This window comes from Narcine bancroftii, chromosome 3, assembly GCF_036971445.1.
Source record: "Narcine bancroftii isolate sNarBan1 chromosome 3, sNarBan1.hap1, whole genome shotgun sequence".
In the NCBI taxonomy this organism is placed as follows: domain Eukaryota; kingdom Metazoa; phylum Chordata; class Chondrichthyes; order Torpediniformes; family Narcinidae; genus Narcine; species Narcine bancroftii.
In genome coordinates this window covers 296,608,591-296,625,767 of record NC_091471.1, presented here as the reverse complement: position 1 = coordinate 296,625,767, position 17,177 = coordinate 296,608,591, and the positions used below count along the sequence as shown (strand labels likewise).

Sequence of the window (17,177 nt, the reverse complement as noted above, 5' to 3'; positions counted from 1 at the left end):
TCAGTGAATGTGGATCTTTTTATTGCAGGGATTGCAATATGAGAAGCCATTGAACAATTGATAAAATAGTGAGATTGTAACAGAAGAGTACAAAATTGTACTCTGAGGACATGAAGCAGGCCATTCGAGCTCCTGAAATTTGAACTTGGCTGATCCATGAAGTAATCCATTTATTTGCCTTCCTTTTCCTTGTATCCACTGATCCTTTTAAAAGTTGTCAGACCCTCGATGCACTGTAGCACAACTAGTGGAACTGTTGCCTCCCATTTCCCGAAGGGATGCAGATTGGTATGTTTATTAGCTCATGTAAATTCCCCCCCCAATTTGCAGTTGAGTGGTAGGATCTGAGGGGTGTTGAGTATATTGTGGGATTGATATTGGATTAGTGGAAATGAGTGGTTGAGAGTGCAGACGAGTTAAGGAGATGTGTCCATTTTGTGTGAACAACTGATGTTTGTGGATGAGAGTTGATAAATTTTGGCTCCTGACCCTGTGTCAAAGTTTTTGCCAACATTAGTTCTGGCTCTAACTTTTAGACCATGTATCCTGCTTCAAGACTCCTGAACCAAGTGGAATAGTTTCTCTCTCTACCTCATTATTTAATCTAAATGTCTTTTTTTTTTTAATTGATCCGCTTATTTATTGACCTTTTAAAATTGTAAGAAAGCATACTCTCTTATTAGGCTTGTTCAGTCATTGGACATGATAATTGCTGCATCCATTTCACATATAGTAACATGTCCATGTTGATTGTCTTCAGGACTGTTTTCTGCCTTTTTTTTGAGACCTTGTTTGTGGTAATAATACTGTTTGTATTTCAGAATCTGGTTGATTCAGCAAAACCACTTTTACGGAAAGCAATCCAGATCTCTCAGCAGACACCTTACTGGCATTGTCGACTGCTCTTTCAGCTTGCAGTATGTACCTTTTGATTTCTTGTGGTTAATGGGGGTTTCATGCCAAGGTAAAAGTTGACTTTTTAACAATTATCAGAAGTAGTGAAGTAAGAGGTTAACAAACTCGGAGTGCTTCTGTGCACCCTGGTGAAGCTTCAGACCGAATCAAGGAGGTTTTCGTATGCATTTTTCCGATCCCTAAGGTGAACTCTGCATTACTTTTCATTTCTCCTCTCACTTCCAAGAACACCACTCAAAGTAGTCAACCTCTATTTCAACTGTGCCTTTCATTTATGGATCTGAAGTTTAATTCTTCACAGGAAATTTGACCAGATTGATTGTGGTGTCACTCCTTAGCAGATGTTTAATTTTTAAGGCCTGGTTAGTGAGTGTTTCCATGATGCAAATTTCACTCTTGTGCCTGAGCCCCAGTGAATGACCTGCATCCTATCTGATTTCAAGAAATCACAGGTAGGGAAGTATTTTGAAAGAGAGATCACTCTTGTAAAGTGGAAACCAATTTGCACACAGCATATTCCCACAAATGACAGTGAATGATGAGTTAAACAGGAACATCTGCAGACGCTGCGATTTTGGTGCAATACACAAAAATGCTGGAATCAGGTAATATCTTGAGAGACAGAAATAAATTTTAAAAATACTAAGATAATTAATAAAAATAATTGAGGTTCATTTTATTGTTATGTAATAATACCCACAAAATCCAGATTGGGGTGGGGGGGGGGGTTGTTCTTTCCTTTTCTTTCTCAATTTCTGTGTTTCTTTTCTTTCTTTGGCTTGGCTTCGCGGACGAAGATTTATGGAGGGGGTAAAAGTCCACGTCAGCTGCAGGCTCGATTGTGGCTGACAAGTCCGATGCGGGACAGGCAGACACGGTTGCAGGGGAAAATTGGTTGGTTGGGTGTTGTGTTTTTCCTCCTTTGCCTTTTGTCAGTGAGGTGGGCTCTACGGTCTTCTTCAAAGGAGGTTGCTGCCCGCCGAACGGTGAGGCGCCAAGATGCACGGTTTGAGGCGAGATCAGCCCCCTGGCGGTGGTCAATGTGGCAGGCACCAAGAGATTTCTTTAGGCAGTCATTGTACATTTTCTTTGGTGCACCTCTGTCACGGTGGCCAGTGGAGAGCTCGCCATATAACACGATCTTGGGAAGGCGATGGTCCTCCATTCTGGAGACGTGACCCACCCAGCGCAGCTGGATCTTCAGCAGCGTGGACTCGATGCTGTGTTTATTCTGTTTTAATTTCGTTTTTTCTCTATACATAGAAGAGATTATTTAGTCATCATAAATTTACTCCAATAATAGAATGTGAATCGAAGTTCCTCCAAATGAACTTCTTTTATACACGTTTACTGTCTATATTGTATTATATAATTTGCTATTGACCCATATTCTGTATTTTAAAGTACTATTGATGATTATTTTTGTTAAATATACAACTAAATATTTCTCTTTCAAATCAATAAAAATATATTAGAAAGAAAAGAAAAAAATATCCATGATTTCCTTCCAATTTTCTTTGCCGTAAGACAAAAAGCCATCAATAGCATTGCCCAACAATAAGATAAAGAGGAGCAAAAGAGAGTCCCTTCAGTCTCTGAGTGTCTGTGGATTCCCTTCCGCAGCCTCTGCAGCTGCATGGACTCCAGTTCAAACCATCGGCAACCCGAGCTCCACATCTAAACCTCCAAGACGATGAGGAACTCTTCAATTCTCAGGTTCCTTCGGGGGACCTTCTTAGCCTCAGCACATTCTTGAATCCTGGTTCCGATATCTGGTTCTCATGAGCCAGTCTCCAGCAGCCCGTAGCCTGCGTGGGTTCCTCGCCTGAAAGTTGTCAGTAGGTTGCCACCTGTGTGTGTCTGTTGCCGCAGCGGCCTTGCTGGTTTGTCACTATCCTTGGGATCATCTTCTCTTCTGAATGAAGGCTCTTCTCCCTGTTACTGGTACCCTACACTAGTCAACTGCTCTCCTGGAGTCTGCAACCCCTCAAGGTTGTTGCTGAAACTAGGTGCTGCCATCTTGGGCCCAGACCCTGTGGTTGCACGATTTTTAGATAAAACACCTTCGTCTCCTTCATCAGGCCATTTAAAGCCTGTACGGAGCCGTCGACAGAAGGACTGGGCAGTAGGACCCTGCAGAGAAGTGCTCTCACTGGGTTCACACAAGTGGCAGCGCCACCATTACAACAGCTCTGTCAGTGCCACTCTTGTGTGTCTGCAGTTTCTCCAGCACTTTTCTATGTCAAACTACAATTGCAGTGTCTGCACACTGTCTAGTTTAACTCCACAGCATTTGATGTTGCATTTCCTCTTGACTCGATGACACCATGTACAGTATTTCTATATTTTAATGGCAGTTATAAGAATTTGAGGCAACTCTTTCCCTTTCTCACAGCAACTCCATACGTTGGAGAAAGATTTGGTCTCGGCATGTGATCTTCTTGGAGTTGGAGCTGAGTATGCAAGAGTAGTGGGATCAGAATATACAAGGTAAGACCCAAATTTTGGTGATTGAGGTCCATGGGTGGAAATGTAATCCAAGCCACAGCTTTACAAGTTAAAAAAAAACTTATTTGAGGAAATTAGGTGACATGGTCATTTATAGGTCCTTGTTTACGAAAATTAACCTGAGTGACTGCAAGATCATTACTGGGAGCTTTAAGAATGTGACATACGATGGTTGTGCATTAACTATTATTAGACTGCTAATCCAGATTAATTAAATATAATAAAATCTTATGATAGGAGCTATGAAGTTGAAATTTGATCAATAATCTGGAATTTGAAAACAACAATTTTAGAACATGGAACAGTCCAGCATAGGAGCAGGCCCTTTGGCTGAAGATGTATGTGCTGAACATGATACCCAAATTAAGCTTGCACATGATAAATATCACTCGATTACCTGCACATTGTTAATGTTAACTACTGGAGCGAATATATTGGGGCTCGTTGACCAGATGGAGAAAAGAAAGTGATGTCTGTGAACTCCAGACCTATGTTGCATGGTGAGCTCTTCATTGTACTCTGAAATGATGACTCAGTTTAAGGGCAATTGGATTTGCAATAAAGCGCAGATCCCAAAATATGAATCGATACAAATATTTATGCATGTTAATAAGTCTGGAGTTCCCTATAGGACAGATCAAGTGGGTGGAGCTGTGAAGTAACATTTTTGTGAAGATTGAGCACCTTTCTTGCTTCATAACTCCCTCAGTATGACATGGGGATGTCACCCATGTCAAGGCCCTGGAGTAGGATTCTTGAAGGTTGTGCATTAATATGTGAATTTCTCCTTCAATTTCCCTAATCCATTTCAATATTTAGCACATATATGACTAATCAAAACACCTAATTGAAAGTTTAAACTTTCTCTTGCAGAGCACTATTCCTCCTAAGCAAAGGCATGGTAAGTGTTTTTTTAATTTAGATAATTTGTAATTAATGATTATCTGCATACAGTTTTCATTGCTCTAGATATTGTAAACTGTATGTCCACTGTGGGAATTGTAACCCACCCATTCTGTGTCATTATCACCTCTTCCAACTTCTGCATGATTTCCTCCAACTAAAACGTGGGAACACTGAATCCATTATCTTTGATCTTGTTACAAACTCTATTCCCTTCCCACGGGTCCCCATTCCTTCAGAAACTGTGTGAGGTTGCCCTGACTATTCACAGCCTTGGTTTGATGTGGGTCATGGTTCAAACCACACAGATGTGCCATCATTAAAATTGTGCTTTCAGCTTGGCTGCTGTCTAATTCTATCCATACATCAGGCTGTTTTCTACTGAAGCTCAAATCAGCTATTCTCAATCTTTTTTCAGCTCCACGCCACCCCCACCCCACCATCAAGGACTGCTCAATGTTTATGGGCCCCCTACCCTGTGAAGCAGTCAAGTTTTAGTTTATTCCGTACTTCTCTCCTACTGACTACATAATTTTTTTAAAAATTATGGGGCGAAAAGAAAACAAGGCTTTTATTTAAATGTGCTGTGGCTCCCAGTGGAGGTGTCGGGCTCAATACCATACCAGAGATAGCCAGAAACTTCACTATTCTAATATGCAACGACCTTGCCCTTTTTTTCCAACCATAAGCTTGAACTCAGCCAAAATTCTTTTGCCGTGTCAAAATTCATTCATGCCCCCTAAATTCCTGGTAACACTGGCTCCTCAATCTCCGGTCTGCATTTGTTTCATGGACATCAATTTGGGGAAGTTGGTCCAAATGGGTTGGGAAGATAATAAATTTGCCAGGCTGAAATCATAATTTTTTTTAATGTTTTTTATGAAGTTGGTAGGTGAGAATTATGGAAGAAACCAACTAAACTTGACACACTTATACGCTGAAGAAGGGCTTGGGCCTGAAACGTCAGTTATATATCTTTACCTCCTAAGGATGCTGCGAAACCTGATGAGTTCCTCCAACGTTTCTGTGTTTTCACTACAATCGCAGCTTCTGCAGACTTTCGTGTTTCATACTTGACTGCTTCACAAGGAAAGGGGCACATGAACTTTGAGCAGAGTCCTAAATGGGCATTTTCAGTTCTCATTTCTCATTTTAAACCCGAGTAATTGCGTAGTCTATTTGAAATCAGGTCAGTGTTGGAAGCTGGTACCATAGTGTCACTCCCAGAACTGTTCATTTCTAAAAGATTTGTATTTTTAAATTTAGACATAAGCATGGTAACAGGTCATTTCGGTCCCAATTTACAACCAATTAATCTACGCCCCGGTACTTTTCGAAAGGTGGGAGGAAACTGGAACCCCCAGGGAAAACCCACACAGACACAGAGAGAATGTACAAACTCCTTACAGACAGCACGGGATTCCAATCACTGGTGCTGTGAAGGCGTAGCGCTAACCGCAACGCCAGCCAAGCCGCTATGCCAACTGATGATCAATCAACTTCAGAAAGTGTCAGATTCCACAGGTGAGTGAGCAGCCAGAGAAGAGAATGAGTTGGAAGAAATACTTTCAGGAGTTATATTCGGCAATCCCTCCCACAGCATTCAGTGAGTGAAATGGCTATGTACAGGGGATCGCCTTCAAACTAACTCTGGGCAGTGCCAAACACTGCTAGTTTTCTTTATAATGAGGTCTGTTGGTCATTCACAGATTTTGGATTGATGACAGTCAGTGGGAATTGATGTTGACTTATTGTTGATTTTTATATAAATATATATATAATTTGTGTGTTCTCCCCATTGGTCTCTAGCTGCTATTGATGGAACGGAAACTGCAGGAGGTTCACCCTCTGCTGACTCTATGTGGCCAGATTGTAGAGAACTGGCTGGGTAATCCAATACAGAAAGAGTCTCTACGTGTCTTCTTTTTGGTACTACAAGTCACACACTACCTGGACGCAGGGCAGGTGAGTAAAACAAATTCACCTGCATGCCATGGTGCTTCTAAACCAGCATGACATTGGTTCAGGTGCACTGCTACTGTTGCTGGCTACTGACAAATGGACCTTTGTATCTTGTGGCAATTCTATTGCAGACTTGCATGTTTTGCAAAACTGCACTGATGTTGATCACGTGACCACAGCCATAAATAGACAGTAAAACCCCTGGTATCCATCACCCATGGAGGTTGGTAGATGCCGGATAAGTGAATTTTCCAATGGCTTGAAACTTCATGCTGTGTGATTGGTGAACTACCTGTAATGGCGAGGCATGGCCATTTCAAACTTCAATTTTTTTTTTAACCTATTTATTTTCCATTTTTTTTTTTGCCAGTTGCTTGATAACATGGAATTTACTGTAATTGATTAAAAATGTATCTTAATATCCATCTGTTTCAAAATACTGCTTCAAAATATAAATGTAGTTTTATGAGACCTCAGCATTTTTGGAAAACATAACTAACAGATTATGTGGAACTCATCTTCAGGTCAAAAGCGTAAAGCCCTGTCTGAAACAGCTGCAGCAGTGCATTCAAACCATCTCCACATTACATGATGATGAGATTTTGCCCAGTAATCCTGCAGACCTCTTTCACTGGCTACCCAAGGAGCATATGTGTGTCCTGGTTTATCTGGTAAGGAGGTTCTTCACCGTCTATTTTCGTTGATGTTGGATCAATAAGAATTTAAGAAAAGTAGAAGCAGGCCATTGATCTCTTCACACCTGCTTCACCTTTCAATAAGAGATCCCGCTGAATGTTGCATTCCTGTACCAGTTGATTTCCACCGTATTGAAAAATTGATTGGCCTCTGTTATAGTCAGCTACAAAATCTTGTATTTCATTTGTGAGGAAAATTTTGTAAAGTTCACTGTTCTCTAGGTGAAGACGTTCCTTTTCATCTGTGTCCTGAATGACTGACTCCATATTTTGAGATGTACTCTGGGAAGTATTTTGTCTGTTTTTTTGAGATTGCTCCTCGTTCTTCTAAATTCTGTAGATTATAGGCCTACTGTGCTGAATCTCTCCTTCTTGAAAAACCTAGCCTTCCAAGAATCAATGCGATATTTTTTCTGGTTGCACTCTGTCACAAGTACATTGTTCATTGGGTAGGGAGATCAGACTTGTACATGTTATTTCAGCTGCAGTTTCACAAGAGTGGAATATCATTCCATTTGAAATTATTTGCTCTCAGAATTGCAAGATTCAAAAACATTAGCCCTTCAAATTGTTTGAGTACCTACTTGTTGATTTTTAATTGATTCATATGAAAGGACATCCTTCCTCCGGATATTAATTACTTTTCCTTTGCTACTAGAGTAAAACTACTGCTTTTCTACTTTTCCAACCAGGGAGGAAGAAGTTCTGTGTTATGCTCCATCTTACATGACCTTCACTATTCACCTTGCGTCAACATTCCCCTGAAGTCTCTCCATTCTTTTTTTTAAAAATCCAGATAAATAATGGATAATGTGTACTTGCAATATCTTGATCTTGTCTGCCATCTGATTTGCATCATCAGCTTACTTGAATATATCACAGTTCTCTGCTCCTCCACATCACTGTGTATAGATTGTGAACAAGATTCCTATATGGTCATGAAATAATGCAGAAAATGTAATATTTTTATCTGAAATTTCTTTCTGCTTGCTGTAAGGCAGACAAAGAGTCACCATTAGTATTGCTTGGTGCCCCTTACAGTAAGAGAGAAGATGAAGCAGAAGAGAGACAGTGTCTCTGCAGGGTCCGTGGATTCGCCTCATTCCATTCAGAAAATGACCAACTTGTTTCTCATCTGCATTCTGTCAAAAAATTAGTCTTAATCCATACCATTTTATCAGTCCAATCCCATGTTCTCCAATGTTTATTTATCTTTGTTCGGTATCTCTTCACGCAGACTGGAGGATATGTGTAACAAGCTGCTAGAGGAAATGGTACACTTGCAAGAACAACATTTAAGAGACATTTGGGCAGGTACCAGACAGGAAAGCTTTTGAAGGATATCTAGCTTGGGGATGGCAACTTGGTCAATGCGTGCCAGTTGGTTGAAGGGCTTGTTTCTCTGCTGTATGACTTCCATGTACTTCTAAGTACATCACAGGAAATGAGTAGTTGTGTCTTTCAGGTATAATTTAAAAAAAAAAACACATTTATCGATGTAATTTCCTTGCATAAATAACATTGAATTTTCCCAATCTATTATCATCTTTGACCATCTGGTGGCAAGGAAATTCATTTGTAGCTGCTTTTATTTTTTTTAAAAAAGTAAATATCATTGGAATCAACCTGTAAGTCAGATTGTGAAGGTCTAATTCTGCAATGTAGAATCCAGGTTGAAACTGGTGTTGCAATGTCAGAAATGTCAGAGTTATTAAAAGAGTTCCAACTGCCTTGTCAAGTGAAATCAAAAGATTATATTTCTCAATTTCGAGAAAATATGGGGAGCTTGTGCCAATATTTATCCCTCAAAAAGCCCTGGCTTGAACCCTGGTGTGTCATTCAGTCCTGGCATGGGATCAGCAGTTTCACCATGGCCGCATGAAGGAAAGGAGATGATCCTGAGCTTGAATGTGATTTCCTCTTCTCTTGTCGAATAGCCCAGTGATTGTTGTTGGCCCAGCTCACACTTCAAAAGCAGTTGGTGTGTATGAATTGCTTTTTCGAATGTAGGAAAACATTCTATGTTATTGCACAGAATGATATTCAGAAGTGCTTTAGCTTGTCTCAAGATGAGGGAGGTGTCATTGGAGAATGAAACCCTGGTTCAGGTGGAGCATAAAATCACTCTGTTCTTGTCACAAAGCTTATACCTCGTGCACATCAAGGGGTTTCTTTCCCTGTAGGCTGCACAAGAACTTAAACTAAAGTGGGAATCAGCCACTTGCCCTTGAACCTGACCCCTAAATGTGAATATGCATACCTTGAGGAAGGGCTCAGGGCCGAAATGTTGGTTATGGTATATATCTTTACCTCTTATGGGCAATGCAAGACTTGGCTGAGTTCCTCCAGCATCTGTGTTTTGACTAGAATCACAGCATCTGAAGACTTTCATGTTTCACTCCTCTGCAAGAGTCAGCCAGGACTGTCATGTCAAGCTGAGGAATTGAAATGGTGGAAAGGAATTTCTTTGCCAGTTCTTATTCTCTTGACCTTGCCAAGTCTTTCCTGGTGCTTTCAGGACATTTCAAAGCTGAATGCTGCAAAAATATTTTATTAATGTTGTCTAATTGTGATATCTGAACTGATCTTGGGTGGCTGTCAGCTGACTCAATTCAAATGTAATTTTAAAAACACCAAAGCCTCTATGACGGAGTAGCAAGCACCTTTTGTAACCGACCATCATTAGTAAAGTATAATTTCAATCATCTTAGCACATCAGCAATTAAGATATTGCACTGACTTTGGTTGTGTTTGGCTGCACTTACACAGCTTAGTGCTCTGTGTAGGATATTATGGTAAAATATATGTGCATGATGCAGAAGTTCTTGTGTTTCAGGTGACTGTGATGCACTCCATGCAAGCTGGATACTTGGAGAAAGCCCAGAAATACACAGATAAAGCACTCATGCAGTTAGAAAAATTAAAAAGTAAGTCCTTGCAGCACTAAATTGATTGCGAGTTCTGTTGCTGCCTGGAAAATTTGGTCTCGACTTCTATATAGATTCTACTCATACACAAAGTAACAGTACTGGTGGATACAGGTCTGCCACAAATGTGGGTACAGTACTGGTGGGTACAGGTCTACACTGGGGCACAGTTTAGATGGATTGGTATGTTTTATTTAATTGGGATACTGTCATTGGTACTGGTCCATTATTAGTTAATTTTGGGATGCAATGTTAGTAAAGACAGAGTTGTCACTTGAACACTGGGAAATAACCTTTGGCCCAAATAATCATAGACCTTAGCCTGTGAAATGTAATTTTAAAAACACCATTGCCATTTTCAATTGGATTTCCAAAGGATTTCTTAAAATATTAGTTCATCAGTGGTGATAAATCAGGTTTTCTGTTTACAGGATCAATGTAATACTTATTCCTCTCTTTGTATAGTGCTGGATTGCAGCCCAATCCTCTCCTCATTTCAAGTCATGTTGCTGGAGCATATTATCATGTGTCGACTTGTAACAGGCCACAAAGCCACGGCTCTCCAAGAGGTTAGTATGCTTTGAAATGCCCAGGATGATGAACAAACAACATCATTGAGCAGGGATGTGTTGGGCTAGGCACAAACTTGACTTCGACCTCTGGTGCCTGTGTTCACATCTTATCCAGGTAGTTCAGGTGAGGGTATTTCTTGAGCAGCAGCAGTTTGAATTTATGTGCTGACTTCACCATAGCAAAAATAACTCCATTTGGGCACTGCACTGGAAGAAGATGGATAGGTGACCAAAAACGGTTTTCAAGAAGAGAGATTTTGGGGATTGTTTCAAAAATGGAGAAGTAGAAAAGGGAAGGAGAGTTCCACATCTTGGCAGGTGAGAGAATGCTTGTTGGAAGTTAAGTGATGTTGCTTTAGAGTTAATGAATTCTATCAGGTTGATGACCCCAGGCATTATTATTTAGAAGCACCTCAGCTTAGCTATGAAGTGACAGGATCTTTTTTTTTGGTCTGGTTGTCAACCAACTTCATCTGTAACCAATATATTTAAAATGCCTCCTTTTCCAATTCTCACTCCAAGCAGATGACATAATGATGATTCTCTGTATTGTCATTATGCTGGTATACCAGTCAATGAAACATGGTTAGCATCAACCAAAACATTCAGCTAATTGTGATTTCCTTGCTGGCTGGAGATTCACAGTTTTTGTATCTCTTTAGATTTCTCAGGTCTGTCAACTGTGTCAGCAGTCTCCCAGGTTATTTTCCAACCATGCTGCCCAGCTTCACACACTACTGGTGAGTAAGAAAGCAGCTCAGTGGCTGGCCAATCAACAAGGTTTTGTTATTTATCAAGTCTGCCGCGGTGGGATTCCAGAGCAATCTGTTGGAATCTGCTTGAGGAACTCGGCAGGCCAACCAGCATCTGTGGAGGTCAAGGGATGGTTAAGTTTTCGGACTGTGACCTTGCGTCGGAAATGCCTCTGCCTCTCAAGATGTTGCTTAACCTGCGCAGTTTCTCTATGAACTTGATTTTGCTCTGTTATTTATCAATTTTTATCATTTTCCCTGTCATACAGCAATACTTATTCTGGGGAACCAAGGCATGTGTGAATGCTGGTAGGCTCGTTCAAATTAGCATCTGTTTGATTGCCAAGTTCAGTCAGTTGGTGAGGTTTGCCCGTTCATTCAATCTATCTTGCAGGCAGGTGGAAGAAACCATCCAAGATGGTAATATCATTTGTTGTTGAGCTTTGATACCTGTGTAGTGCTCGCTGGGTCACAATCCATACAATGTGGACAAGAATGTGCTTGGTGGCTTGGTTCATTGGAAAATGGATCAGATCATGGAAGATCTACTGGAGCTTCTGTGAAATATACTCTTCAACTATCCCAAGTATTGGTGTTCTCAGAAACTACTGACCATTGGATTACAGGACATTCCTTTCTGAAGCAGCTTGTTACATACAGCATTTCCTCTGACCAAATAAATTTTCATACATTAGTTGTTTTTTTAAATATTTTATTTAATATAAAACCACTAGCAAAAATAATCACAATATTTCAAATTCAATCCAAATACATCTGGTATTTTATAAAAAAGAAAGTTTAAAAATATACAAAAGAATGAAAACCTCCTATAAATCCCCCCCAATCCCCTACAAACTGAAAAAAAGAAAGATGGACAAGAAAACCACAACAGGAGAACTTCACTTTCCGATACTTTTAAACATATAAATATTCATAGAGACAAAGGGAAAGGGTATATTCGATATTAATTTAAACTTTAATACCTCCAGTTTGTAAATATGGGCTCCATAATTTCACAAAATGTATGATATGTATCTCTTAAATTATAAGTAATTTTCTCAAGTGGAATACCACTGTGAACTTCTGCATGCCATCTTATCCATTCCCAGATCAATATCTGACTTCCAATTTACAGCAATACATTTTTCTGGCTATTGCTAAGGCAAATTGAACAAATTTTACCTGATATACAGTTTTAATTTAGGTTTAATCCCACTAACATCTCCCAATAAAAATAACATTGGATCCTGTGGGAATCTTACTCCAATTATTTGTTCTAATAAATTACCCATTTCAAGCAAAAAAGGTTTAATTGTGGAACACTGCCAAGTCAAATGCAAAAAAGTACCAACTTCTTGTCCACATCTAAAACATAAAGCTGAATAAATATAATTCATATTATGTGTTACATATAACTGGCAAATAAAGTAATATTGAACTCCTATAATCTCACATTGATTGTATTTTTCATTCTCTCTACATATCTGAATCCATCTACGTTCATCTATTTACTTGTTTAAATCTAACTCCCATTTATGTCTTGATTTATCAACTCATTTTTGAGCCTTCTTTTGTAATAATATATAACATCTCTGAAATTAATTTCTTTACATCCCTAATACTTAATAATAATTCTACTTCTGTCTCCACTGGTAATATTAAATCTTGACCAAAGAAGTTGTTGTTTCTGTAATGTCCGTATCTAAGGACATACATGCTGCCTTCAGGGGACTGAATCCGAAGAAAGCATTCGGCCCGGATGGAGTTCCTAGCCAACTATGAAAAAGCTGTGCTGACCAACTTACCAAGGTATTCATGGATACCTTCAATGTCTAACTCCAACAGGGTGTGAAGAATGTAACCTGGTTTAATGACTATCAACCAGTAGGACTTGCATCAACAGTGATGGCGTGTTTTGAAAGGCTGACGATGAGCATATCAGCTCCCGTCTCAGTGATGACATGGATCCATTCTAGTTTGCCTATCATAGAAACAGGTCTAGGGTGATGCCACCTCACTAGCCCTACACAAAGCCCTGAAACACCTGGTCAGCAAAGATGCATACATCAGGATGCTCTTTATCAACTACAGTTCAGCATTTCACAACATCATCCCTTCAAAACTCATCAGCAAACTAAGACCGAGGAGTTAAAACCCCAGTGTATAATTGGATCATGGATTTCCTCACCTTCAGACCACAATCAGTAAAGATTGGTAAGAACTTCTCCAGAATCTCCATCAGTACTGGAGCTGTATTCTAAGCCCCCTACTCGACTCTCTCAACACCTACGATGTATAGCTCGGTACAATAATAACACCATCTACAAATGTGCTGATTATACCACGATAGTGGGTTGTATAAAACAAGGCTGAACTTGGCTGAATGGTGCACCAACAACAACTTTGCACTCAATGTCATCAAAACTAAGGAGCTGATTATTGACTTCAGGAAAGCAAAGCCAGAGGTATACAATCCAGTGATTATTGGGGGATCTGAGGTGGAGTGGGTGAGCAAATTTAAATTCTTAGGAATCATTATCTCTGAGGATCTTTCCTGGACCCAATACACTAATGGCATTGTGAAGAAAGCACATCAGTGCCTCAACTTACTCAGAAGTTTGGTATGACACCAGAAGCCCTGCAAATTTCTACATAGTTGAAAATGTGCTGACCAGCTGTGTCACAGTCTGGTATAGGAACACCAATACCCTGAACGCAAAGCCCTCCAAAAGGTGGTGGACACAGCTCAGGACATCACAAGTAATACCTCCCATCTAAAGGGAAAGCTGCCGTCGGAGAGAAGCAGCAATCATCAAAGATCCACACCACCCAGCATGTGTTCTGAACTTGTTGCTGCCATCAGGGAAGAGGTAGAGATGCCACAAAACTTGCACCACCAGGTTCAGGAATAGCTGCTATCCCTCCAGCGACTCTCTGAAGGACTCTTAATTGGGCACTTGATTGATTTTCTTTTTGTTCTCTCTATTGCTGTCAGTTTATTTATATTTGTGACTTTTACAGATCTTACATATTTTGTGCTGTGTACAGTTTATTTTTTGCACAACCAATAAGTGGTAGTTCTGCTGCACCCACAGGAAAAATGAATCCCAGTTGTATGTGATGTCATGTATGTACTCTGACAGTAAATCTAAAATCTAAATCTAACCCTCCTAGAAATACAGAAGGTGAACGAAATAGCATTGGAGTCTTAGATTTACTGTTTATTGCATAGATTTGTGACGGATTAATAACTCTGTGTTTTGTGCAGGTTGAACATCTTACCAACAAACAATTCCGAATGTGATTTCCTGACTTAACCATCTGCTTTCCTCCTGCAGGGTTTGTATTGCATCTCCATAAACTGCATGGACAATGCTGAGGCACAGTTCTCAACAGCACTGCGGGTAGGGTTTTTAATGTATTTCTTCCCTGCTAGAAAGGTAGCATTGTCACAAATTTAGCCAGGAAGAGACTGATTGCACAGGAGTATTTTACAGAGATATCGCACTTGTCAGCTGTTCCAGCTGCAAACAAACAAAAAAAAATCCACAGCTCCATTTTGGAAAGGAGCAGAATTCCTTCTGGGGCAATCTTTGACTCCCAGCTAACTAAAAGGCAGATTATAGAACTTGTGTGTAAACTGCTGTTGCATTTCGTATATCACCAAAAAAATTTAACCTTTTTGTTGATGTACTTCATAGAATCTGAGGTTGCGAATGTATTGATATAAAATGGAAGTATCGTCCTCTTTCTGAGGGAAAACGTGGATATGTACTTGTGAATCTGATGCCACTGTGCTGAAGCACCTACTCTGACCTATACCCTTCTCCTGAAAGACTTCACTTTCCCAGCAGGACCCAACAAACACATCTCTCTGAATGATGTGTCTTTAACTTGATTGCCATCAGTTAACCATGTTTATTTGTTTTAATTTTAAAATGCACTTTTTGTGTCCTGTTTTTCATTTTCTGAAATTCTACTTAAGACAGGTATCTTGAACTCTCACCAAGGGTGTTCAAACCTGTAAGGGGGAGGGACAATTTCAAGACAGATTAAAACAAAAATGTAGATCATGGTTATTATTTGCGTATCCGTGCATTTCATTCGTCATATTCATTCCAACCAAATTTTGACAGGTTTCTGGCTATCAAGGGAATTGAGAGAGATGGGGAATGGTGCTGAAGGAGTTTGGTTCTTGGGTGGCATGGTTAGCACAACACCTTATCAGTGCCAGGGTTAAAATCCTGCACTGTCTGTCAGGGTTTGTATGTTCTCCCTGTACCGTTTAAAACATACTGAGGGTGCAGGTTAATTGGGTGTAAATTGGACAGCACAGATTTATGGGCTGAAATGGTCTGTTATAGTGTTGTATGTGTAAATTTAAAAAATGAATAGTGGAGCAGACTTGAAGGCATCTGTCTCCATTTGGGCTTTGAATAATTCTGTTATTCTCGAGAACCATAAGGATAGAGCATAGTGGAGGTTTTTTTTTTAAACTTCCAACATGATTGAGTACATCCCAGCCACCCTCATCGCCTTGTCCAGTTTACTGTGTAGTATTTAGCCCCATCCCCACTAGCAGTCCTTGCCAGCAGCTATACTTGGTGAGGTGTCTGAGGAGATTCGGTATGTCACCGAAGACTCTCGTAAACATCTACAGGTGTACCATGGAGAGCATTCTCGCTGGTTGTATCACTGTCTGGTATGGAGGTGCAACTCTCAGGCAAGAAAAAGCTCCAGAGGGTTGTTAACTCGGCCTGCAACATCATAGGCACCAGACTTCACTCCATCGAGGACGTCTACATGAGTCAATGTCTTAAAAAAGCAGCTTTGATCCTCAAAAAACTTCAAGAGCCAGGCCATGTCTCCTTCACTCTGCTCTCATCATAAAAAAGGTACAGGAGCCTAAAGACAAGCACTCAATGTCACAAGGACAGCTTCTCCCCGCTGCCATCAGATTCTTGAATAATCAATGAACCAAAGACACTGGCTTACTTTTTGTGCACTATTATTTTTAATTTTTATAGTAATGTTGTAAGATGGTTTTATAAATATTTGCTCTATGATGTTACCGCAAAACACTGAATTTCCTAACTTGTTCACGACAATAAATTCTGAGCTCGCTTCCCTCTGTCCTTCCATTATTTGTGGAAGATTGCAGGGTTTATGACCCATAAACCTAGCAGCAATAGATATTCACCAAGACAAATGGTTACTTAAATAAAAGTTGCTTTTAATTATCTTTATGTGTGTGTAAGTTCATAAAAGTTCTTTGGTTCACAGTCCAATTTCACTTCTCATTCCTCCAAGTTCACTGGTTGTAGGCAATTCTTATACTGTGCACAGAATTTAACATTTATAAAGTTCACCAGGCTTTGGTGCTCGAAAGGTAAATGGTTACCGCTCAGGAAGGTTCTTGTCAGTTTTCAGAGAGAGATTTGTTGTTGCTTTATAATCAGCCACATCAGTGTCTTACTGATGAAACTTGCCCCTTCAGGGTTCTCCAGATGATAACCTGTTTCTTTCAGGTCACCACAGAGTTCCTTTTGTTTCTCTTATTCCAAGTGAAATATTAGACAGCCAGTCCTCTCCTCTTACATGAACCACAAGGGCTTGACCAGGCCTTCTTCCAAATGGGGCTTTCCATAAGCTTGCCAGCTTGTCCTGTTCTAGTCCCAGCTACTATTGCTGATTGTGACAGTGTAGAAGAGATATCTATATGTGTGTGTGTCTCTCTCTCTCTCTGAGAGAAAATCTGTTTGACTCTCTCTGCTTGCAAAACCACATGACCTTCTTAGAACAACAATCTCCCAGACAGAAAGCGCCTCTGACAAGATCTTTCATCTGTTGCCTTTTATAAACATCAATCCATTAATGAAGTCTCTTGGGCACTTTCCAAAGCTCTTGCAAAAGCTATGGAGCCGATATGACTAGCATTAGCAG

At 40.1% G+C, this 17,177-nt stretch overlaps 1 protein-coding gene across 1 annotated transcript in view; it reads left to right on the top strand.

Annotated features, from left to right (window-relative positions):
- mau2 (MAU2 sister chromatid cohesion factor) overlaps positions 1–17,177 on the top strand; it is a 46,472-nt gene that overhangs the window by 10,712 nt on the left and 18,583 nt on the right. The window contains exons 4-12 of the mRNA XM_069923236.1: positions 822–917; positions 3,311–3,405; positions 4,297–4,324; positions 6,136–6,291; positions 6,813–6,959; positions 9,820–9,910; positions 10,376–10,479; positions 11,145–11,222; positions 14,573–14,638. Of these exons, the coding sequence (XP_069779337.1) occupies positions 822–917; positions 3,311–3,405; positions 4,297–4,324; positions 6,136–6,291; positions 6,813–6,959; positions 9,820–9,910; positions 10,376–10,479; positions 11,145–11,222; positions 14,573–14,638 (861 nt within the window). The remainder of the gene's footprint in view (positions 1–821; positions 918–3,310; positions 3,406–4,296; positions 4,325–6,135; positions 6,292–6,812; positions 6,960–9,819; positions 9,911–10,375; positions 10,480–11,144; positions 11,223–14,572; positions 14,639–17,177) is intronic.